This window comes from Aphelocoma coerulescens, unplaced genomic scaffold, assembly GCF_041296385.1.
Source record: "Aphelocoma coerulescens isolate FSJ_1873_10779 unplaced genomic scaffold, UR_Acoe_1.0 HiC_scaffold_46, whole genome shotgun sequence".
NCBI classification, from domain to species: domain Eukaryota; kingdom Metazoa; phylum Chordata; class Aves; order Passeriformes; family Corvidae; genus Aphelocoma; species Aphelocoma coerulescens.
Window position 1 is genome coordinate 3,091,946 of NW_027183804.1, and position 24,216 is coordinate 3,116,161.

The following is a 24,216-nucleotide window of genomic DNA, read 5'->3' on the forward strand; positions in this document are numbered from 1 at the left end:
AGCATATTGACTGCTTTTCCCTTCTCTGGTCATTTCTAAAAACTTTTCTGAATGAGGATGGTCAGCTACTGCTTTCCAAAACCTTTTCCCTCCTATATATTCAGCTGACCCATCTGTAAACCAAGCATGTTCTTTTTCCTGTGGCATGAGTTGATCTGAAGGCTTTTCCCACTTCCCTGGAGATTCCCTCTCAGCTGTGAAGTTGGCACTCACCTCTTGGTCCCTCCCGGGGGCAGCTGCTACTGGCTCATGAAGAGTGGCTATCCGCCCCGTTCCCACCTTGGCCCTATCCCGAATATACCACTTCCACTTTACAGTACCACACTCCGGAGCGTGCCCAATCCAATGGGCTTTTGGGGACCTTCTGACCCACTGCACAATAGGAATTTCCGGATGAAGAGCCACTTCATACCCTATGGTAAGTTGTTCTGTTTCCATCAGTGCCCAATAACCTGCCAATAACTGTTTCTCAAAAGGTGTGTAGTTGTTTCCTGCTTCTGGCAACTTCCTCCCCCAAAACCCCGGGGGAACCTTTTTCTTTCCCTGTTTCTGCCAGAGGCTCCCATCAGCATGTGACCCATTTACAGGTACATTTAACTCAACTTCTCCCTTTTGCATAGGCCATAGATCTAAAGGCCTTTTTGGCTAATAGCCTCTTTGGCTAATTCAAAGGCAGCCTGCTGCTCACTTCCCCATTCCAATTCCCTATTTCCCCTGGTTACTTTATGCAGAGGGGTTGAGATTTGTCTCAGATGCAGAATATGTTGTCTCCAAAAGACGAATAATCCAATAAATCTTGGTGCCTCCTTTTTATTTTGTGGCACGGCAAACTCTAACATTTTCTGCTGGGCTTTGGGGAAGATTTCCTGATGCTCACATTGCCACTGAATTCCCAAAAATTTCACTTGAATTTTGGTAGGGTTAATTCCCCAGTCTTTCTGTTTCCTATGATCCACAACTAATTCAAGGACTTGTTGCACTTCCTCCTCATTGCTGCCCTGGCCCAAGATGTCATCTCTATAATGAATGAGTTGCGTATGAGGAGTCAGTTTGATTTCATCCAAGTGCTCACCGCTGTTCGATGACAAATTGTTGGGCCGTGCACACATGCCTGGGGCAATGTGCTGAGTGCGTAGTGTCGTCCCTGCCACGTAAAGGCAAAGTGACGCCCCTGGCTTGCAGTCCCTAACAATTGCTGGTTCCACCTCCTGGTTTCTTAGGTTAGAACAGCCACAATGAAAACCTCACCGATGGCACAAGTGCCCAGCCCACAGGGAAAAGAAAGGACAACTTGTAAAGTTCTCCCAGCATTTGTCCTGCTTTGCTGCAGCAGTCGTGCTGCACTCACAGTGTGGGAAGCCAAGAGAAGCTGCAGTTGATGGCACATCTTGTGACAGGAGCTGCACCTCGCTCCCCAGGAAAGGTTCTTGAAAAGAGCAGACAGGACTGTGGAGAAGATTCCCAGAAAACTGAAACAGCTTTCCAGAAGTGAAATGAAAATGGAAAGAAACAATCCAAGGTGTTTCCCTCTCTATTTCTGTGCTCCCCTTTTCCATGTTGCACTGCTTCTCCATGCCATGAATTCCAAATGGATCTCACCTCTAAGATCTGTGCCTTAGTGAGTTTTAGACACTCTGAAATACCGTGAGCTGCACACAGTTTGCCTTCCCCTGTTTTTATTGGAAAGCAATGCTGGAGACAAAGGTGCAGAGCTTGGGTGGGGCACGAATTCTACAGGCAGGGAATGTGGCCCGGCAGTGCCTGACCCTCAGCAGGGCCAAGGCACAGCAGCAGCCGAGGGGATTCCTCTGCCACCGTGCAGGAGCCAGGACTCTGGATCCGGGCTGGACACGGCAAAGCTCCCGTGTTTGCACAGACTCAGGGGCTGCCCCCGGGGCGAGCGGGGCTCGGCCGTGGGGAGCGTGGGGCGAGCGGGGAACGGACACGCGGACACTCGGACACGCGGACACTCGGACACTCGGACACGCGGACACGCGGACAAACGGCCCCAGCGCTTCAGTTGCAGCGGCAGCAGCGGCAGCAGCGGCAGCAGCGAAATCACAAGCGACTCTACAGACTCTCTCCGTTTCTTGCTCCTCTCCCTCTCCCTGTGTTCCGCACCTTCCCCCCGCCTCCCCTTCCCGGTGTCCCCCTCGTCTCTCGGTGTCCCTTTCCCGGTGTCCCCCTCCTCTCCCGGTCTCTCCCCCTCCCCCTGCCGGGCCGGGCCATGCCCCAGGCCCGCCCCCGGCCCCGGGCGGGGCCGCCCCCTCCCCGGCCCCGGGCGTCCCGCCGCGGTCTCGCCTCCGCCCGGCTCTCGCCGTCCTGGCTGTGGCGCTGCCGGGCGGGCATCGGTGCCCGGGGCTGGGGCGGCATCGCCACCCTTTGGCTCCGCCTGTGCCGAGCCCGGCCCCGGCCCCGACGCGGGCTCCGGCTCCGGCCCCGGCTCCGGCCTCGGCTCCGGGCCCGGCTCCTCCCGGGGCCCGCGGAGGACACCCGGGGCGCGGCCGCTCCCGCCGCCTCCGCTGCGGCTTCCCCGGCCCGAGCTCCGCCGCTCGGCAGCGCGGCCGCCGGCCCCGAGCCGCCGGTGTCCCGTTCGGATGGGGATGCCCGGGCCGGGGCGGTCGGGGGGCGGTCGGGGGCCGTGTCTGGCCCCGGGCCGAGCGCTGACGGCCGCGTGTCGCCCGCAGGGAAGGCGCAGGAGGCCCTGCAGGAGCGGTACCGGCTGGGTTCGCTGCTGGGCAGCGGCGGCTTCGGCAGCGTCTTCTCGGGCACGCGGCTCGCGGACGGCGCCCCGGTGAGTGGCGGGGCCGGCGGGGAGGAGGAGGAGGAGGAGGAGGAGGAGGAGGCCGGGGCGCGGCGGGGCGGGCGGCGAGCTCAGCCCGCTGCTGCCCCTTGCTCGCAGGTGGCCATCAAATGCGTGCCGCGGGACCGCGTCCGGCACTGGGGCGAGCTGGTGAGTGAGCGGGGCCAGCGGCAGAGGCGGGGCGTGCCGGGCGGCGAGGAGCCGGGGCCCGGCGGGGTGGGAGCCGCCGGGAGCCCCGGAGGGAGAGCGGGCGGGGGGTGAGCGGGGGGCGCAGAGCGTCCCGGGCTGGGTGAGGGGTCCCAGAGCCCTGGCACGGCCTCAGCCCCACCGACGGCACCGTGCTCCTCCCGCAGCCCGACGGCGCCCGTGCGCCCCTGGAGATCGTGCTGCTGGACAAGGTGTCCACTGGGTTCCGTGGTGTCATCCGGCTCCTGGAGTGGGTTGAGCTGCCCAGCAGCTTCTTGCTGGTGCTGGAGCGTCCGGAGCGGTGCCAGGACCTGTCGGGTTTGCTGGCGCAGCGGAGGTTCCTGCCCGAGGAGGAGGCGCGGGGGCTGTTCGGCCAGGTGCTGGAGGCCGTGCGGCACTGCACCAGCTGCGGGGTCCTGCACCGGGACATCAAGCCCGAGAACATCCTGCTCGACCTGGCCACCGGGCAGCTGAAACTGATCGACTTTGGCTGCGGCGCCTTCCTCCAGGACACAGCCTACACTCAGTTTGCAGGTGAGCCCTCCCAGGGGATGCTCCTGGGCATCTCATGGCCCAGCCTGGGTGTGGCACCGGGGCTTCCCCTCATTGTTGCCAGGATGGGATTAATTCTTGAGCCAAGTTGCTTTTGGGTGGGGCTGGGAGGGGGCAGTTCCCGGCGCTGCCGGCAGCCTTCAGCACCCACTCTGCCCTGGGCTGGGGCTGGAGCGGGGGCAGCCAGCCCAACAAAATCCCCCGTGGGGGTAGCAGAGAGGGGGGTCAGACCCCGTGCACCGGCCGGTTTGGTGTGCAGGCGAGGAAGGGCCTGGACTGCTCCGCTGCCCTGGTTTGCCTTGGCTTATTGATGTATTTTGGGGCACTGCAGGCAGGGAGGAGAGTGGGTTTTCCCCACCACTGGGTGGGTTTTTCATTTGCATGTCATGGTTGGGCCTCCCCAGGGCTTCTGCTGCCCTTTCCCAACACCAGTGGCCTCTTTTCCAACACCAGGTTGTACACAAGTCACAGGTGCAGGCGAGAGGGCAGCGGGTCACCCCGTGTGCCACTGGTGCAGCCCCTGCGTGCCCAGGGATGCTGGGGCGAGGCTCTGGGAGCAGCAGCATCCCCCGATGGACTCGGTCTGTGTTCCACAGGAACCCTGTTGTACAGCCCACCCGAGTGGATCCACCACCAACGCTACCACGGCGAGGCAGCGACGATCTGGTCCCTGGGCATCCTGCTGTACCAGCTGGTGGTGGGGAAGCACCCGTTCAAGAGGGGCCAGGAGATCATCTGGGGGCGGATCCTGTTCCCACGACGGCTCTCTCCAGGTGGATTCCTCATCTCTGTGGCACGGGGGGAATAGCAGTGCTGGGAGCCAGCAGCGGGCTCAGGAGCATCCCGCTCTGGCAGCTCTGAGCAGGTGGCACATGTCCTGCTCTCCTGCTGCCCTCCAAAGCACAGAATGCATGGGCAAGTTTAGGCCCAGCTCTGGGCACAGCCAGCATGGCCTGGGCACGGGAACGGGGGGCAAAGCGGGTGGGATCCTTCTACAGCTGCCTGGTGGTTTCTGGTTTCTGTGCCCAGAGTGCCAGGATGTTCTTAAGAGGTGCTTGTCCATGCAGCCCTTGGACAGGCCGTCCTTGGAAGAGCTCTTCAGTGCCCCTTGGCTGCAGGGTGTTCATGTGCCCTAGAGGATGGCAGAGAGCCACGGGCACAGTGTGATCCAGGGGCCTGGCAGGTAACAGCCCCACACATCTCTTGGCAATCAGTGGCAAAGCAAAGCAGACGATTTTGTCCTGCCTACAGGACAGGGAGCAGGAGCATCAGAAGGGAGCATCAGAAGGGAACACGCAGCTCTTGGGCTGCAGCTGAGCTGGAGGCCTGCTCTGGCAAGCACTGGTGGCCACAATCCCCCCTGGTTTTGCTTGTGTGGTTCACTGATGGCTGGGGCCCTGGGCAGAACCCTGAGAGCCTGGTGTGGCCCCAGGGAAGGAGAAGGAGCCCCTGGAGAAGCTGTAGCAGGTGGGGCTGCTGCTGCTGGAGCCACCAAGGACGAGCTCAAGGCCGACAACCTCTTCCTGGAGCTGGCCAGTGGCAGCTGAAGATGATGGCCTTTGATTCTGGCACCTTCTCCAAAGACACGCTCCATGGCCAGTGTGCAGGTGAGTCCAGAGCCAGGGGGATGCTGCCAGAGCTGGGCATGGCACGGCCTGGCCGGGCACCAAAGGTTCCCCCTTTGCTGGGGCGGCTGCAGGGAATTCTTCAGTGGCTGCCAAGCTGCTTTTGGGCTCTGGGCAGCTGCTGAGGAGGTGGCTGTGCCATGGCTGGCTGCAGGCTGGGCACATGTCCTGCCCTCCTGCTCTGCTCCCAAAGGCAGCAATGCTGGGCAGCTTTGGGCCCAGCTCTGAGCACGGCCAGCACGGCCTGGGCACTGCGGGCGGCTGGGACAAGGGGACAGGAGGCTTCAGCTGACGGGCGGGTTCTGGTTTCTCTCCTTGCAGCCGGGCTCTGCCGATGCTGAGGCTGCTCCGGGCTCTGCCAGGGCTCTGCTGGGGCTCAGCCCCGGGCACGGCTGGGCCCGCTCTCCCCTCACAGGGTTCTGACAGCTTTGCATCAGACGAGCCCCTTGCGAGCACAGCGACGGAGCTTTCTGCTTTTGCAGGTGAGTGAGACTCTGGTGCAGGCCAAGAGATTGCAGTCAGGGACACACATCCCACTGGCAAGAACCCAAACTCTCCACAGTCCCAGCTGAACGCCTGGATCTGCACAGGGTGTTCTGTCTGTCCCACTCTTCCTTCCTTTTGGGCTGGAATTGTGCCATTGCACTTTCTTCCTCCTCTGGAAGTGCCACGAGTGGGCCCAAGCTGGCGAGTGGGCCGTGTTCCTGAGGCAGTGCAGCCTGGAGCTGATGGATGAAGAATTGCCCTTCTCCAGTGCCAAACCAGAGCAAAAAGCCCTAAGTGGGACTTGGTGTCTTTAAGAACCCCTGACAATTTCCAAGGGAATGTGCAGCTCATTGGCAGGGTGAGAAGGAAAGGCATCTTCTCAGTGAGTTGGGGTGGGACAGAGTTTAGATTGCCAGTCCTGCTCGGAGCTGGCATGGCACAATCAATTTCCTATCGCTTCAACCACAATTTAAAATAACAATGTTGGAAACAAAGCCCAAAATCTTGAAAAAAGGACTGCTGAGGTCAGTAAGATGGATCAATGCCATCAGCATATTTACAAATACCTGAGTTGTCTTTTGAAAAGATCAGTTACCTCTTAATCCAGAGTTACAAAAGATTTTTCACTCCACATTTGGGTTTTGGTTTTATGTTTCATAATATTTTCTGGGTTTTTTCTTTTGTTTTTTCTATTAATTAAACAGAAACCATGTCCTAAATGATGGAGCAGCACTGCTGAACACGGGGACACGCAGAGGGACCAGAAGCAGCTGCCTTTGTCCCCCTGCAGCTCCAAGGCCCAATCTCAGAGCAGACAGGGCTGGCAGAGACTGGCAGGCTCCCTGTTTGCTGTGCTGCCCCACTTGTGAGCGGCCCAGCTTTGCGTGAGGCACAGGGAGAACAAGGGGCAGCTCCCTGCCAGCCCCGCAGCCCAGGCACCCCTCGGGCCCCGGGGCTTGGGGCACTGTCAGCACCCGCTGCTCCAGCGCCCGCTCCTGCTGGCACTGACAGCAACACCCAAACTGTGGCTGATCCCGAGGGAGCAGCAGCAGGGCCTGGATCTGATCCCTGACTCTGGGGCAGGGCTGGACAAATGACCCCCACAGCAGCAGCAGCAGCAGCAGCAGCAAATGGAGCTGACTTTCAGCACAGCCCCTGCCGCTGTTCCCTCCCGTTGGCAGCGGTGCCACAGCAGCCTGGGGCACCTGGGAGCCCTCAGTGCCAGCAGGGACTGGAGATGGCAGCCCTGGGCTCCTGCAGGGTGTGCAAGGAGCAGAGGTGGGCACTCCCTGTCCATGTGGAGCTTGCAGGTGGCAAAGGCTGCTGTGAGCAGGCAGCTCCAAGGGCAGAGAAAGGAGGGTCTCGAGCACTGGATCTGTGCCAGTGCCACAGCCCTGGGCAGCAGCCACCGAGCCCCGGGGCCACAGAGGGCACAGCAAGAGGGACAAAAGCAGTCAAGGGCAGAGACTGGGCAGGGCGAGAGCTGGGAGCAGGAACAGCTGCTTCATTGCACTCTTGGAGAAAGCTCTTGGCTGTTTCAAAGCGCTGAAAGGCGTCAAGGGCACAGAGGAGGCCACAGCAAACAATGCTCCTGTTTTCACAGCCTCCCCTCTCCGTGTGCCAGAAGGAATTGGATGAACTGTATTCTTCTCTCCGAGGCGTCTCGTTCAGCATGAGCAGCTCAGCACCAGGAGCTGAAGGAGCTGAAGCCTTAGGCCACAAGAGCTGAGCAAGAGGAGCCTTTTTGACCAAAGTAATGCTGCTAACATGGACCTGGCTGAATGGCAGCAGACAGAATCCTGGAATTACAGACTCCTTTCTGTTAGAAAAGACCTCTGAGCTCATCGAGTCCAACCATTAACCCAGCACAATCAAGCCCAGCACTAAACCACGTCCCTGAAGTGCCAAGGCCTGGACAAGTGGCCTGACTGAGGCCTGAACAACAGGCCCTGGGCCAAAGGTGACCTCTGGATGAACCTTCCAACCAAAGGTTATCTTTGTATCTGCTCATTACCGAAATTTGCATGATCATTAGCGCTATGATTGATGTATCCTCTCATTAGTGAAACATGGATTGACCTTTCTGTGTTTAGACGCCAGACAAGGCCATGAAATCCGACATCTGGCCTTGTTTGGGGCTGTATGGTCAAAGTCAGCTCCCTTGGCTCCTCCTTGAGCCCTGGCCAGGCTTAGGAGGAAGCCAAGAGGAGGATGAAAGCAGATGTTCCCGCACTGGAAGTGCTGTCAGTTTGTTTCTCCAGCACTGTCAAAGCTGGGCCCTCTCGCAGCGGGGTTGGAGCCTCAGCTGTGGCTGGAGGCAGCTGCAGGAATTCCCAGTGTCCGGGAGTGGCTCTGCAGTCCTTGGCTGGGACAGCTTCCCGCAGCTGATGGGTGGCTCTGGGTGATGGTAAAGTCTGAGGGTCACTGGGGCTGGATCTTGGTTAATCACTGCAGGCAATCTTTGGCACTGATGATTGGGGGCATTGCTGAGCTGCTCCTGCTGTGATTCTTTGCTGCTTTGAGCTGTAGCAAATGACACAGTTCCTTCAGTTGGTGTCTGTGTCTTTGGTGTTGGCCCTGCCCACTGGTACAACAAAATTGGTGTAGTCTGGCAGGATCACACCAAAATGTCACTTTTTAAATGTAAATGTAAGGAATCAGTCCTGTCTGAAATCCTGGATGGGAAGAGCTTCCCTGGAGTTCGCTGGCTCTGGAGTGGGCTGAGGTCGGAGCACCGTGCGAGCAGTGGGGCAGTCGGTTAAAAGGAGCTGAAGCGCTGGATGTCTTAAAATGCATCCCAAAATTGGATATGGAAAAAGGAAAAGAGCTTGTGGGTTTGGGAAGAGGAGGATGGATTTTGTTAACAGCGTATTGGAAACAGCACCAACAGAAGGAACAATTGTTGTTGGAACGCTCCCACATGGAGCAATAGAAGAAGTTTTTAATCTTGAGCTTGAATTTCTTGTGCAAGTGAACTAGTAATAATATCCTAGTTTATATATATCTATAAAATGATATTTATATTGTATAGATAATAAATAATAATGTGAAATAGTGCTGACAATACGAATTCTTTAGCCATGGCTGCTCAGGGATGTAACACTAAATACCCTCCAGAAAAGGATTGGCCAGGACCCAAAGGTCACTGGTAAATTTTGTGAGATTGCACACAATGAATAAAGGAGGAAGGGATGGAATTGGCTGTTTTTATAGGGTTTGCTGATACTGTGATCTGGAATGCTTTGTCTGTTCCTGTGAAAAAGACAGTGATGAAGACTGCTGGGTTTTTCATATCCCAGCCTATCCACAAGCTGCAGGATTGGTTGAGCAGATGAAGGGATTGTTAAAAGAGCAGCTGAAGAAAGGAGATGGGAACCCGTCCTGATGGAGAACCCATCTCCCAGATGTGCTCCATACCCTTAACAATGGCCCCGCTGGGGAAATGGAAACCCCTGGGTGTGCCCGGCTGCACCCAGTCTGCAAATCCACCCATGGACAGGGAGACTTGGACTTCCTGGGAAATCCTTCTGGGTGCGATGGGCCCCGACAGGGCCACCCCAGAGGCTGCAGGGCTGGGCCTTCCTGCATCAGGATTAATTGGGATAAATCAGAAGCAAGTGAGAGTTATCAATGCAGGAATAGGAATTCAGATTCCTCCGGGACACTTTGGTTTGATAACTGCTCGCTGGAGCTTGGCCTTGCAAAGTGTTCATGTCCTGGGAGGAGGAATTGATGCAGATTATCAAGGAGAAATCAAAGTAATTCTGTTAAATGATAATGAACAAGATTGGATTATTTAGCTCCATGACAGGCCAGCACAATTATTGATATTGCAGTTTTATAAACAATTGTGAAAAAAGGAGATCCACCTCCAGTTAGCACTGTTGGTGGAGATAAAGGGTTTGGTCCAGCAGTCCTAATAATGGAGCCAGAGTGTGGGTCCAGAGGCCCAAAGGCCCTCCCGAGGCAGCTGAAGGAACAGCTCTGGGGAAAGACAGCACTGTTTGACTCCTGGAACCTGGGCAGAACGATGGGAATGTGTCCCTGCAGCCAAGTGTTCTGTGTGAGAACAAGGAGATGTTACAGGATATTGTTTTACAGATCTGGCCAGACCCAATCTCCCTGTTTGCCCCACTGGCCCCTTTGGAAAATGCTCTGATCCACGGGGCTCCATGTGAAGGCTGATGTGACACTGAGTGACTTCCACACGGATTCCAGCCAGGAGCCTGGGTGCCCCTCAGGGACTGGGACCCGGCACCTCTCCAGCCAAAGGGGAAAGGCCCCACCAAGCCTTGTTACCCCTACACCGCAGTAAAGCTGAACAGCAAAGGACCTTGGGGGCATTATTCTGGAATTAAAAAGGTGCCAGCTCCATGGACAATGGAATTATTGTTCCTAACCCCAATGAGACTGAGGAAAAAGAGTGATGCCTCCCTTTAGGGTGCTTCAGCAACAACTGCAAGGAAGAGCTTCATGTTAAGAGAACATTTTCCACCCAAAGAGTGCCTTGGATTTCAGAAAGCCAAAGATTCTGGTTCACCCTGTGCCCCACATGCGCTGCCTCGTCCTGTGGAGTTCACATTAACGAGCTGAATCGATTATTAGAAGAAGCAGCAAATGATACTGCTAAAATATCCAACAGCACATCCTGTGAGCTCCAACAAACACGAACGGGGGCTCTGCAGACCCGCATGGCCTTGGATTATCTGCCTGCTGGCCAAGGAGGAGCCTGGGCTATTCTAGGACAGGAATGCTGCACTGTTATCAGTGATGGGTTTGAAGTCCAACAGTCAGGAATCACCTCGGTGGAAAGAGCAGCAGAAGAGTGGCAGAAAGAAGAAAATTCTCCTTGCTGGGATTGGCTTTGGGGCTGCCAAACTGGAAGCTGCTGCCAAATGCATTTGTGGCAGTCACTGTCATCACTGCAGTGTGAGCACTTGGTGTGTTATGATTCCATGTCAGAGCTGTTGTGACACTTTGTGCTGGGAAATGGAGCACTGAGACTTGTCTAAAAAGAGACACAGTCTCTAGAAAAAGGGGGATTTGATAAATAACAGAGAATAGCAACTAATGAGGCATGTTTTAAAAGGAATGTGAATGATAGCTGTGAGTGATGACCTTGAGCAGCACTTAATTGGAGAACAAGAGGTGATGCCTTTATGCCTAATACCTAAATCTAAGACTCCATTATTAGAAGAATTGTTATGAAGGTTGCAGTTCATGTCTAGGTCAAAGCACTGATTGAAGTTCCAAGGCCTGAACACCAGGCCCTGAGTGAGGCCTGAACAAGAGGCCCTGGGCCAAAGCTGACCTCCTGATCAACCTTCCAACCAAATGTTATCTTTGTATCCCACTCATTAACTCATTAACAAAGTACTATTAACAATATGTTCTATGTACCTGTGCATTGGTGAAACACAGATTTACCTTTCTGTATTTAGAAACCGGACAAGGCCACATCTGGCCTTGTTTGGGGCTGTATGGTCAAAGTCAGCTCCCTTGGCTCCTCCTTGAGCCCTGGCCAGGCTTAGGAGGAAGCCAAGAGGAGGATGAAAGCAGATGTTCCCGCACTGGAAGTGCTGTCAGTTTGTTTCTCCAGCACTGTCAAAGCTGGGCCCTCTCGCAGCGGGGTTGGAGCCTCAGCTGTGGCTGGAGGCAGCTGCAGGAATTCCCAGTGTCCGGGAGTGGCTCTGCAGTCCTTGGCTGGGACAGCTTCCCGCAGCTGATGGGTGGCTCTGGGGGATGGTAAAGTCTGAGGGTCCCTGGGGCTGGATCTTGGTTAATCACTGCAGGCAATCTTTGGCACTGATGATTGGGGGCATTGCTGAGCTGCTCCTGCTGTGATTCTTTGCTAATGATTATGTGCTTTGCTGAGCTTATGCTTTTGTAATTCTTTGCAGATTTGCATTCTATAAATTGCACAATTCCTTCAGTTGGTGTCTGTGTCTTTGGTGCTGACCCTGCCCACCAGCAAAACAGGGCCCCATCCTGCCTGAGTGTTACCTGGGAAGACAAAAACCCTGACTCCAAATGTCCCCCCTTCCTCCTTGTTCCCCCCACTTTATACACTGGCCATGATGTCCTGTGGTCTGGGATATGCCTGGGGTCAGTTGGGGTCACCTGTCCTGGCTGTGACCCCTGCCAAGCTCCCCCTCACCCCCAGCCCCTCCCCAGCGTGGCCGGACGAGGGGCAGGAAAGGCCTTGGCTCTGTGCAAGCTCAGCAAGAACAAAACCATCTCCGTGTGAGCAACGCTGTGCTCAGCACAGAGCCAAACACAGCCCCAGAGAAAGGCCTGGCAAGGAAATTCCCTCTGCCCCAGCCCACAGCAGCACCCCATGGCCACCCACCATCACCACAGCTCCACGGGTTCCTTTCCATGCCCCCGGCCCTGGCCACGGGACCTTGGGCTGGTGGCCACGGCAGCCGACTGCAGCCCAGGGCTCCGTGCCCGTGTCCATGGCAGCAGTGGCCGGCCACGGGCCCTGAGTGCAGGTGAGCGTGCCAATCCCCATGGCAGCGGGGCCGAGCGTTGGTGTCCATGGCACCAAAGTGAGGAACGGGTCCCTGTGGCCGCTGCCGTGGCACCTGAGGGCATCAGCGAGTGTCAGTGCAATTGTAGCTGGCACCAGCCCCGGCACCGCTCTGTCCTGAGGGCTGCCATGGCAGCCGAGGGCAGCCACAGGTCTGCGGGCAAGTGGCCACGGACCCTGAGTGCAGCAATGGCTCCTGGGGGGGTTTCCAAGGGAACTGGAACTGATGAGGGTTGCCATGGCATCCAACCCCCTGGGATGTCACACAGCCACCCTGGGATGTCACACAGCCACTCTGGGATGTCACACAGCCATTCTGTGATGTCACAACCAGTCAGTGATGTCATAGCCTGCTCCATGATGTCAGAACTCTGCCCAGTGATATCATAGCCATATCTGTGATGTCACATGACAACCCTGTGATGTCATAGCCACTCTGTGATGTCACACCACCTGTAATGTCACAGACCTCTCTGTGACATCACACAACTGCTCTGTGATGTCACAGCTGACTCTGTCATGTCATACAGCCATCCTGTGGTGTCACAATCTCCTCTGTGATGTCACAGAGCTACTCCATGATGTCACAGTGGACTCTGTGATGTCATACAGCCACCCTGTGATGTCACAACCCACTCTGTGATGTCACACCAATACCCTGTGATGTCACAGCCCGCTCTGTGATGTCACACAGCCCCTTTCTGACATCACAGCTGCTCTGTGGGTCTGGGACACAGGCACAGAGGTGGTACCAACACTTCAGTGAAACAAAACCTCCTCAGCACCAGCGCAGCACGAAGCAGCAGCATTCTTTATTGGGCTGGATGCACGAGGGGAGAGCCCCTCCCAAAGTCGTGTGTGCCGAGTTCAGGAATGTTCCTGTTTGCAGACTGGGTTTCACAGACACATTCCCAGATTGTCCCACAAGAAACACACACACGAGAATCATTGCCCCAAAATCATTGCATATTTCCCCCACCCCTTTGCACATCCCTTCTTCTGCCCTGGGGGTCTCTTTGGGGGTCCCTGGTGGTCGGTGACCCCAAAGCCAGCCCTGACTGCCCGGTGAACTGGTGAAAGTTGGCACACCTGGGCTGGTTGCTGCCCACAGAATCAGCCTTGTGCGGTTCCACGGCCAGTGGCTTTTGGAGAAGAAGCATTGTATGAACCCACCAGGTGCAAACGGTTTTTCATCTGGCAAATTTCCCCCTCTTGGAGGGTTGGGAAGCTTCTCTTCCCTTCAAGCCTTCATAAGCCTCACTCTGCTCCTTTACTCACATCCCACGAGTTCCTCAGCTGCTTTCACAACCATGTTCTTTACACAGCTCAAAGCAAGTGTCAGAAGCACAAGTATTGCTGTGATCCCAGTTAGACTTTGCAAAAGTCAGGCCAACCATCAGTCAGGGGAAATCCAAGTCCTTTAAATATTTTATCCAAACAGTTACTGTCTAACCCTCCCTTTAATTCCCTGCTGGATGCAGCAGCCGATTTTATCCTCTCTCCCTGATCATCCAATCCAGCATCACATTTGGAATGTGCACACAACAAGTGCTGCTGTTTCAGTTCAAGAATCCACATACTCCCTGTCCATGTAACAGCAATAGGGCTAAAGCAAATCTGCTATGTAAGGTCATTTTAGCTGTGGCTGGCAATTGTTCCTTTATTTCAGCAAACCCCAAAGGAGCTGCATTCACTCAAGTTTCCATCTGCAGAGCCCAATGGTGTGTGGCTGGTCTGTTCCTAAAGGCAGATCTGTGCGGAGCAGAGATGGATTCTAAAATCCATCCCGCTGTAGTTCCCGCACTGGGATGTTTCCAAGTTCCATCCCCTTTAACCTTTCCCCACAGTCGGGTTCCCGGTGGTGACTCCTTGCACGAGGGACGGAACGTTAATACCCCCAGTGTCCATGGTGCTCCTGATTCTCCCAGGGCCAAACGTCTGCTCCAAATTCCATCACTTCCCACCCATCCTGGGGCTCCTAAGGATCTGACCGTGCCCTGCTGACACTCTGTGCCTCTCCAAGGCTCGCTGTTTGTTGGCTGAGCCCAGGTGTCACTGAGAAAGGCAGAATCATTTCTACAAACACAGCCCAGCCTCAGAGCCTGGGCCACAGCCAGGAGCTGCTGGACTTCAGGATTCCAAACAGCTCAAGTGTCTGTCCCAGGGCAATCCCACTTTTCCTTTGTCCTGGGATCCTTTGGCCTTGACCTTGTTCAATCAGGATATTTTATACCCACCTGTAAGGGGTCCTGTGGGAGGCCTGGGCTCCCTTCCCAGCCCAGACACCCCAGAACTGGCTGGAAACATTCCCATTGTCCTGTCTGAGGGCGATTCCATACTGCTGAAATTTGACAGCCCCAGGGGGTATCAGTGCAATCTGTCAGCTGATCAATATTTCCTGAGGTAATTTCCTGACCCGGTTTGGAAATGTTACAATTCTCAGCACTATTGTTCTGATGTGCCCATGGTAAGGAATATTCTCCTTCCATCCCTGTCCAGGTGCCCTGGGTGCTATTTCCTTCCCACAAGTGTTCCCAGATTTTTGTCAAATTGCTGACTTCAGCTCCCCATGGAACTGGATTTTCTGCAGAGGTTGGTGTTGGCAAACAAGCTGTTACAGGGGTCACATTCTGTCATCTGCCAACATCTTGCACTGACTTTGAAAACTGCATTTCCCTTCCCAGAAGTCAGGAACATCGTTTCTATTACTATTATAAATACACAATTATTGATCATCTTCATCCAGATCCAATAAATAGTATCCCCTTAGAAAATCCTATTCAATACCTAAAACAATAGGATTGATGTAAAACCCCAAACTCCACGGTGTCAGACAGTCTTGTGTCTGCTGTGTTTAATGTGTGCTCGCTGGTTTTACCCACATGTGATGAACCCCGAGTTTGATTCCTTCTACCTTGAGTGCAGGGTAGGTTACCAGGAGGACTTGAGATGGTCCCTTCCACTTTGGCTGGATTGTTCCAAAATTCCAGGTGCTGATGCACACCGGATCTCCTGGTTGGAAAGGATGTACAGGCGAGTCCAGCCCCAATGATCTGTTGAGAACCACGCACCTTTTAAGGCTTACAAGAGTTAGTCCCAGTGCTATTAAATATTCATTTCAGCAAAACTTCTGAGCCTTCCCTTGTCTTGTTGGTGCCACATGGGAAAACTTCTGGCCATCCAGAAAAAGGATCCACCAATGCCAAAATGTGCCAGTCCCCCTTCTGCCTGGGCAGTTCTGCAAAATCAGTTGGCCAAAATCACCTGGTGATTCCCATTTAACCAGCCCTGGAGGCAGCCTTCTTCCTTCAAAACCAATCACATCTTTCTCAACAACTGATCTATCATTTTTTGCCATTTTTGTGCTTACTGGATGCCTTTGTAAACTGGCCACCATATTCTCCATTTCCTCATGTGTTTCCTGATGTTTGAGTTCCGTTCTACATTAATTGTGGAGCTACAATTACCTGCCCACAGGGGTTTACCAATCACCTGCTGGGATTTTCCGGAGCTGCTGCTGCTGGGGCTGACTGCCTGTCCTGATCACTGGAATCTGGTTTTTGTTGCAGAACATTCCAGTTTTTGCCAGGTATTAGTGCAAGGAGAGCTTTTTCAGCACCCTCTTGAGCTGTTTGGTCAGCCAATGGATTCCCTGGATTACCTGGGGACTCTCCAAACCCATGGGCTTTCTCTGATTTCCTTTGGACCAGGGATCAAAGGTTCTCCCCAGAACCCTTCAGTGCTGCCTGCAGGTGCTGCCATTCCTCAGATCTGTTGAAATTCAAGAGGATGAGGCCACGGGGTGTCCCAATGGTGCCTTGGTTCCATGGGCCCCGCAGTGTAACCATGGTGTCCTTGGTTCTGCAGTGTCACAATGGACCCTTCATTCCATGAGGCCCCACAGTGTGGCAATGGTCCCTTGAGTCCATGAGGCCCCACAAGGTCACAATGGTCCCTTGGTTCCATGGCCCCGCACTCTCACAATGCTCTCCTTGGCTGCACAAGGTCCCGGAGTGGCACAAGGGTCTCCTTGGTGCAGAGACCAGGGCAGAAGGGTTCCACAAGGCCCCAGCGTGTCACAAGGATCTCTTTGGATCTGCAGTGGCAGAACTGACCCTGGGTTACACGAGATCCTCCTGTGTCCCAAGGGCTCCTTGGTTCCACAGGGCCTGATTCTCTGACACTTCAGAGATGGTGTTGGACAGTTTCTATTTTCCCGCAGTTTGGTGACGGAAGGAGCACGCTGGGCAGAGCACGGAGATGCTGCTGCTGTCTGCTCAGGGGAAAGGGCCCAACAAGGCTGAGGGGCTGGGAGGCTGCTGGAAGGGCCGTGCCCCACATGGGGCAGCTTTGCTGGGAGGGAGGGAACAGCAGGAGAGACACGCAGTGCCCCACAGAGCAGCTGGGCAGGGGGACACTGGGCATGAGGAGGAGGAAATGTCCCTCCCAGGGCAGCGCTGGGGCAGGAGAAGCACCCAGAGGGAGGATGAGCTCAGGGCATGTGTGTGTGCCCAAGGCACAGAGGGTGAGGCTGGGCACAGCTCAGGCCAGGGCTGGCAGTGGCAGGGCAGAGCTGGCGGGGCAGCGAGATGGGAGTGTGCAGCCTGCAGGGACACAGCAGCAGCGGTGGGACAGCGCAGGACAAGCTGTGCTGGACATGGCCAAGGGCCCTGGCAGGGCTGGCAGTGCCCAGGAGAAGCCAAGCCTTGGTGCCCTGGGGCACAGCAGCGTCTGTGCCACCAAGGGCTGGGAGGAGACACCTTGTCCTGAGGCCCTGGGGCCTCCTGGCACAGCCCCAGCAAGGCTGGGCACTGTCAGCCCCTTGTCCTGCCCTCAGCATCCCCCCACATCCCAGTGGCCTCAGGGATCTGCTGGAAGGAGTCCCTGGGGAGCCTTGGTCAGGAATGGCCCTGGGGGGCTCCTGAATGCTCCCAGGGACTGCAGGGTTTTCAAAGGACTTTGGCTTTGGCTTTTGCCCGGGAGTCTGAGAGCTTTGTGCAATCCTGGCCCCCAATTATCTGCTCTAATGAGTCCCTGGAGATTCTCTGTCAGTAACAACGCTCAGTGGGGCTCATTAATGCTTTGAGATACTCCAGGGTAATTAAAGTACCTCTTTTTGACACTGACTCTCTGAGAGGTTTGTGCAGTCATGGTCCCCAATTATCTGCTTTAATCAGTCCCTTGAGAGCCTTGGTCATTAACAAGAGTTCATTAATGCTTCAAGGTACTTCTGGTTTTTCTAAGGTACTTTCCTTTTTCCACACTTGAGTCTCTGAGAGCTTTGTGCAGCCATGGTCTCCAGACCTCTGCTTTAATCAGTCCCTTGAGAGCTTTGTACTGACACACATGTATTGGCAGCCACTGAAGAATTGGCTGCAGCCGCCCCAGCAAAGGGGGAACCTTTGGTGCCCGGCCAGGCCGTGCCATGCCCATCTCTGGCAGCATCCCCCTGGCTCTGGACTCACCTGCACACTGGCCGTGGAGCGTGTCTTTGGAGAAGGTGCCAGAATCAAAGGCCATCATCTTCAGCTGCCACTGGCCAGCTCCAGGAAGAGGTTGTCAGCCTTGAGCTCCTCCTTAGTGTCTCCAGCAGCAGCAGCCCCACCTGCTACAGCTTCTCCAGGGGCTCCTTCTCCTTCCCTGGGGCCACACCAGGCTCTCAGGGTTCTGCCCAGGGCCCCAGCCATCAGTGAACCAGGCAAGCAAAACCAGGGGGGATGGTGGCCACCAGTGCTTGCCAGAGCAGGCCTCCAGCTCAGCTGCAGCCCAAGAGCTGCGTGTTCCCTTCTGATGCTCCCTGCTCAGAGCTCCAGGCAGGACAAAATCGTCTGCTTTGCTTTGCCACTGATTGCCAAGAGATGTGTGGGGCTGTTACCTGCCAGGCCCCTGGATCACACTGTGCCCGTGGCTCTCTGCCATCCTCTAGGGCACATGAACACCCTGCAGCCAAGGGGCACTGAAGAGCTCTTCCAAGGACGGCCTGTCCAAGGGCTGCATGGACAAGCACCTCTTAAGAACATCCTGGCACTCTGGGCACAGAAACCAGAAACCACCAGGCAGCTGCAGAAGGATCCCGCCCGCTTTGCCCCCCGTTCCCGTGCCCAGGCCATGCTGGCTGTGCCCAGAGCTGGGCCTAAACTTGCCCATGGATTCTGGGCTTTGGAGGGCAGCAGGAGAGCAGGACATGTGCCACCTGCTCAGAGCTGCCAGAGCGGGATGCTCCTGAGCCCGCTGCTGGCTCCCAGCACTGCTATTCCCCCCGTGCCGCAGAGATGAGGGATCCACACAAAAGGAACCAGACCAGGAGCCCACACTTTCATTGCCTGCCAGAAATGGGTCTCATTTTGCTCTGCATTCCTTTCCTAGCAGGTGTTATCTATTAAAAACAAGAGAAAAAAGAAAAGAACCAGAAAAGTATGAGAGATAAAAACAAACCCCAAATGTGGAGTGAAAAGTCTTCTGCAACTTTGGATTCAGAGGGAATTGATATTTTTTAAAAGAGAACTGAGTTATTAACCTTTTTTTTTGTTTCATTCAGTACTCACATTGTTTTCCTTCCTTCCTTCCTTCCTTCCTTCCTTCCTTCCTTCCTTCCTTCCTTCCTTCCTTCCTTCCTTCCTTCCTTCCTTCCTTCCTTCCTTCCTTCCTTCCTTCCGAATTCCTTCCGAATTCCTTCCTTCCTTCCGAATTCCTTCCTTCCTTCCTTCCGAATTCCTTTCTTCCGAATTCCTTCCTTCCGAATTCCTTCCTTCCTTCTGAATTCCTTCCTTCCCTGACAAGCTGCTTCTCACCCGATTGAAGGAGTGCAAAGCAGCAGGATCCCCTCCCAGTTGGGCTCCTCTCACCCTCCCAAAATGTGGGGACTTCACCTCAGCCGCCCAAATTGCGGGGGGTTTACGGCACCCTCCCCAAATTCACTGCAACCTCCCAGAAGCCACTTAGAGGCCCCAAAATTGTCAAAAAGCAGCAGGAGCCTCCCCAAAAGCAGCTCCAAGATTTCCTCCTGGGATTGCCCCACTCCAAGTGCCCAAACCACCGCAGCCCTCCCAAACTTCATCCCACCCCAACAATGCCATCCCCATCCCATCCCATCCCATCCCATCCCATCCCATCCCATCCCATCCCATCCCATCCCATCCCATCCCATCCCATCCCATCCCATCCCATCCCACCCCTCCTGGACACCAATTCCCCTTCTGTGGCTCCTGACTCCCCACAGCCAGGCCTTGGGGCTGACGGATCGAGCCATTTGGGGCTGCCATCGACACATTGGGGCTGGCATTGAGTTTATTGGAGGCCCCCGCTCAATCCCTCCATCCCAAATGGCAGCTTGGAACCTCTCCTCAGCCCTTGCTGTGCCCATGGGCTCACCTCAAGTCCCAAAATGACAGCCAGGGCCCCACAGCCCATTCAGAACCTCTCAACATTGCCAGAAACAGCAGCATCCTTCCCAAAATGGGCTCCCCGCATCTCTGACAATAGGTCCCCCTTCCAAGCACCAGAGCCCCCCTCTCAGAACCCCTCCCGAAGCATTGGGGGGACCCCAAAACTGCCTCAGGAAGGGGACATACCCTGACATCCCTTCAGGAATGTGGGATACCCCAGAACCCACTGAGGAACGGGGTCCCCCCGGCCTCATCATGCGCAGCCTTCAGCTGGCTCAGCCAGAGCCCATCCCGCCCTCAGCAGCCCCAGCCCAGCCCAGCCCTCCTGGGCAGGAAGCCCCAATGGCCGAGCCGGCCTGGGACACTTGCAGGGATGCGGGGGCAGCCGCAGCTTCTGGGGCCAGCCTGTGCCAGGCCCTGAGCGCCCTGCCAGGGAACCATTGCTGCCCCACATCCCATCTCAGCCTGCCCTCGGGCAGCGGGAAGCCGTTCCCTGGGGCCCGGCCCCGCAGGCCCTTGGCAAGAGTCTCTGTCCCCCAGCAATTGCTGCTCCTCCCTGCTGCGGGGCCCGAGCTGCAAGTTGATTTTCTGCCGCTGGCCCCGGCCCAGCCCCGAGCCAGGGCCAGCACCTTGCAAGAACTGCCCCCAGCAGAGCTGTTCCCTCCTGCAGTAGTTACACCTGCACACCCACAGCGCCTGAGACTGCAAGCAATGAGCATTCCCTGGGCACATGTGCAGCCCAAGCAGCTCGAGGACAGCCTTGCAGCAGGACTGCTCTCAGCTGAGCCAAAAAGGCCCCTCTGGCAGCTGCAGGGCCATTGCAAAGGGCAAGGGCCAGAGCCTGGGCCCACGGGGGAGGAAAGGGCTCTGAATTCCCCTGCCCTGGCACAGAAACCCTGTTCCCAGGCTGCTTCCCACACAGGATTCCTCTGCAGGACTGCGGAAAGCTGAGAGGCAGCTCTGGCTTCTCCACTTTTCCTGTGCTAAAGCTGCCTGGCAGAAGAAATGGAGGGACAGCTCTGGTGGCACAATCCCTCCCGGCCCAGGGCACAGCGCTGGGAAGGTCTTTCCGTGCCGAGGCTTTGCTGCGGCCAAGGAAAGCTCCTGGCTCAGGGTCACCTTTCCTGCGGGGCCAGACCCCCCGAGTGGCCCAGCAGCAGCAGAGAATTCCAGCACAGCCCCGGCACGGGCAGGGCGGCCCTGGGCGGGCTGCGGGAGCCGGCAGCGCCTGAGCTCAGAGCAGCTGAGCCCGGGGGCTCTTGGCCAAGGCCGAGGCCCAGCGAGCATTTCTCAGGTCGCAGGGCGGCCTGGAAAGGTGCTGGGGGGGATCATTCACCCCCCAGTGCGGTCCCAGTGGCTCCCAGGATTTCCATGTCCGTGCTCCCAGCGCTGCTGCCAGCCCTGATCCGTGGGGATGGGAATGTCCCGCTCCCTTCCCGGGGCAGGCTCACACCTGAGCCAGGTGTGCAGGGCAGGACCTTGCCCTGAGCCCAAGCCCTCTCCCCCCTGCAGGATCTGCTTCCCATCGGCCTCTTCCTCCTGCGGCCCCAAGCCCAGCTCGGTGCTGAACGAAGGGCGCTGGGCCGGGGTCATCCCCCGGCGGGGGCTGCGCACCCCCTCTGCCCCCTCCCCAAATTCCCCTTCCGGGGCAGCAGGGGCTGGCTCAGGAGCCCTGTGGGCAGGGAAAAGGGGGTGACACCGGGATGGGAGGGTCACACACGCTCTGGGGGGACACACACGGCCCCTGGGGACCCCCCCTCACCTTCTCCTGCAGTGCCAGGAGGATGAACCCCAACATGGAGCCCCCAACCCCCAGCAGCATTTTGGGGCTGGGGTCTGGTGGCAGCTTTGGGGTCTGGGGGAGAGGCCCTAAAACCCCCTCCCAGCCCCACAGCCACTCCCAGACCCCTCAAACCACACCACAGCTCCCAACCATGACTTCCCCAACCACTCCCTGCAAAAGAAATGGCCCCAAAGCCACCAAATCCCCTTTCCATCTCCCCCAACACCCACCCAAGTTCCCTCCAAAACACACACCCCTGAACCCACCCCAAAACTCCCTCACAGACTGCCCCAAAAGCCCCCCAAAGCCCGTCCCAGCACCATAAGTGGCTCCAAGGGCCACAAAAGCCCCTCCCAGACCCCCAAGGCACCCCCAGACCCTCTCCACTCCCCAAGGCACCGACCAGGACAGGCTGGGGGACAGGAACATCCACAGCCCAGAGCAGCTCGGGCACTTCAGCTGCGATTTGGGCACTTTGGAGGTCACATCCCAAAGGGGGAGACCCAGGCCAGGGCCTGGGACAGACAACCAGAATTCCTGTAGAATAGGTGGGCTCAGGTGGACACGTTCTGCCAGCACAACTGTGAGATTGTGGCCCCAGTCTGCCTGGCTTCGTGGTTTCACAACACTCAGATCCTCCCGAATATTCCCCTGAACCCCAAATTCACCCCCAAATTCGGGTAAAATGGTGCCACTTTAGATCTCTTTGTTTAATTTCTTTATTTCTACCTCAATTTTGGTTGTTTCAGTGGGATTAACACAGAAATTACTTAGGCTGCAGAAGATCTCCAAGATCATCCAGGGTTGCTTGATACCACCAGAGAAAACAATTGGACAGAGCAGATGAAAATTTTAGAGTGTAAAGGTAAAAAATCAGCTCTTCCCAATGAATTTCCAATGTTGATCTGAGCCCCGATGGATGTTCCGGCCCCTGCGTTCACCCAGGTGCCACCAGGGATCCAGGAGAACGTGGAGAGCCCCAGCCAGGGGTCTTCCCAACATGGATCACAGGGAATGTGGGTCACCAGGGCTCTGCCAAACGTGGCTCCTCTGATGGGAGATGGAGCTGGAGCAGAGGACAAAGCTCTTCCCGCAGTCGGGGCACTCGCAGGGCTTCCCTTAGTGGTGCCTCCGTTGGTGTTGGGTCAAGTGAGAGCTCCTGGAGAAGCTCTTCCCACACTGGGGACACTCGTAGGGCCTCTCCCCGGTGTGGATGAGTCGGTGGGTGATAAGGTGGGAGTTGTACCTGAAGCCCTTCCTGCAGTCGGGGCAGCGGAAGGGCCTCTCATCCGTGTGAATCCGCTCATGCAGGAGGAGAGTGGAGCTGGTCTGAAACCTCTTCCCACACTCAGGACATTCGTAGGGCCTCTCCCCAGTGTGGATGCGCCGGTGGCGGATCAGGTGGGAGCTGTGGCTGAAGCTCTTCCCACATTCCCCACACTCGTAGGGTCTCTCCCCAGTGTGGATCCTCTGGTGGTTGATCAGGGTGGAGCTCCATCTGAAGCTCTCCCCACATTGCCCACACTCGTAGGGCCTCTCCCCAGTGTGGATCCTCTGGTGGTTGATCAGGTGGGAGCTGTGGCTGAAGCTCTTCCCACATTCCCCACACTCGTAGGGCCTCTCCCCAGTGTGACTCCTTTGATGGACAATCAGGTTGGAGCTCTGTCTGAAGCTCTTCCCACATTCCCCACACTCATAGGGCCTCTCCCCAGTGTGGATCCTCTGGTGGTTGATCAGGTGGGAGCTCCACCTGAAGCTCTTCCCACATTCCCCACACTTGTGGGGCTTCTCCCCATCGTGAAGCTGCTCATGAACCACCAGCTCTGACCTCTGGCTGGATCTCCGGCCACCTTCCAGGCACAGGGTGGATCTTTCCTCCTCAGAGCACCCTGGGCTGCGTTTGCAGTCCCTCATCCTGCGGGATCTCCGGGGCTTTTCCTCCCCGTTGGATTCCTGTGCCATGGAGCTGCTCAAAACGGCCTCTTCCACCAGGTTCTGCCGCGGGGATTTGTCCTCCCTGGGCTCCGTCCTCAGCTCCTTGTCTGCGGGAGGAAGGACAAGGAGAGGATGGGATTTGCCTCCGTGCCACAGGGAAGGGGAAGGAGATCCCCCCAGTCCGTCCCCGGCAGGACGGCGTCGGCAGCGGGGTTGTCCTGCAGCCGGGGGCGATGCTGGGCTGGGAGATGGAGCAGGAGAGAGGGGGAAAGGGGCACTGACTTCCTCCTCACCTGCCTGGGGGTCCCGGGGCATCTTCCTCTTGCTCACAGCCTCCTCCTCCATCTGGCCAAGGGTTGGGAATGGGAAATCCTGGTTTATGGAGAAACAAGGGATGAGTGTGTTGGGTTGGGGCTTCCTCCTGCCCAAGTCCACCTCTAGAAGTCACCAGTGTCCATAAAAACCAAGAAAAAATTGACAGTGAGTCCAATAAAATCCTCCAGGAGTTCCCCCTTTCCAGTCTCCTCACTTTGGGGTTCTGGGGGTCCCCCTTGTCAGGGCTGCTGGGGGTCCCGGGGGTCCTGGGGATCTCCCTCTCCAGGGTCCTGCTTAGGAATGCTGGGGGATTTTGGGGGTCCCACAGGTCCCTTTTCTCCTGATTCTGCTTTGGCTCCCAGAGGTCCCAGGGTCCCCTCTTCACCCTCCCTCCACTCCAGGCACTTGGGGCTCCCCCCTCTCCTCACCCCCCCTTTCAGGGCTGAGGGGTCCCAGCCCCACCTCATCTCCAGGCCCCCCCACCCCTCCAGGCTCTTGGGGGTCCCCCAGCTCTGGTATCGTCCCTCTCTGCTCTCCCCTCTCCAGGGGTCCCGTGTTCCAGCCCCCAGCTCTCCTGGGGATCCCCAAAGCCAATGTCCAACTCCGCCAGAACC

The 24,216-nt window shown here is 56.6% G+C and overlaps 2 protein-coding genes across 2 annotated transcripts in view; one reads left to right on the plus strand and one right to left on the minus strand.

Moving 5' to 3' along the window:
- Window positions 1-23,635, minus strand: part of LOC138101779 (zinc finger protein 271-like) — a 93,684-nt gene extending 70,049 nt beyond the window's left edge. Inside the window, exons 1-2 of the mRNA XM_068999565.1 lie at window positions 23,581-23,635; window positions 22,689-23,394 (exon numbers count right to left, since the gene is read on the minus strand). Coding sequence (XP_068855666.1) covers window positions 22,689-23,394; window positions 23,581-23,632 — 758 coding nt within the window. The 5' untranslated portion in view covers window positions 23,633-23,635. The remainder of the gene's footprint in view (window positions 1-22,688; window positions 23,395-23,580) is intronic.
- LOC138101757 (serine/threonine-protein kinase pim-1-like) lies at window positions 2,598-4,677 on the plus strand. The gene is given in 6 exon segments (XM_068999542.1): window positions 2,598-2,615; window positions 2,618-2,794; window positions 2,903-2,953; window positions 3,157-3,523; window positions 4,138-4,314; window positions 4,571-4,677. Coding segments are annotated over 6 exon segments (897 nt in total).
- Window positions 23,636-24,216: the final 581 nt, after the last annotated feature.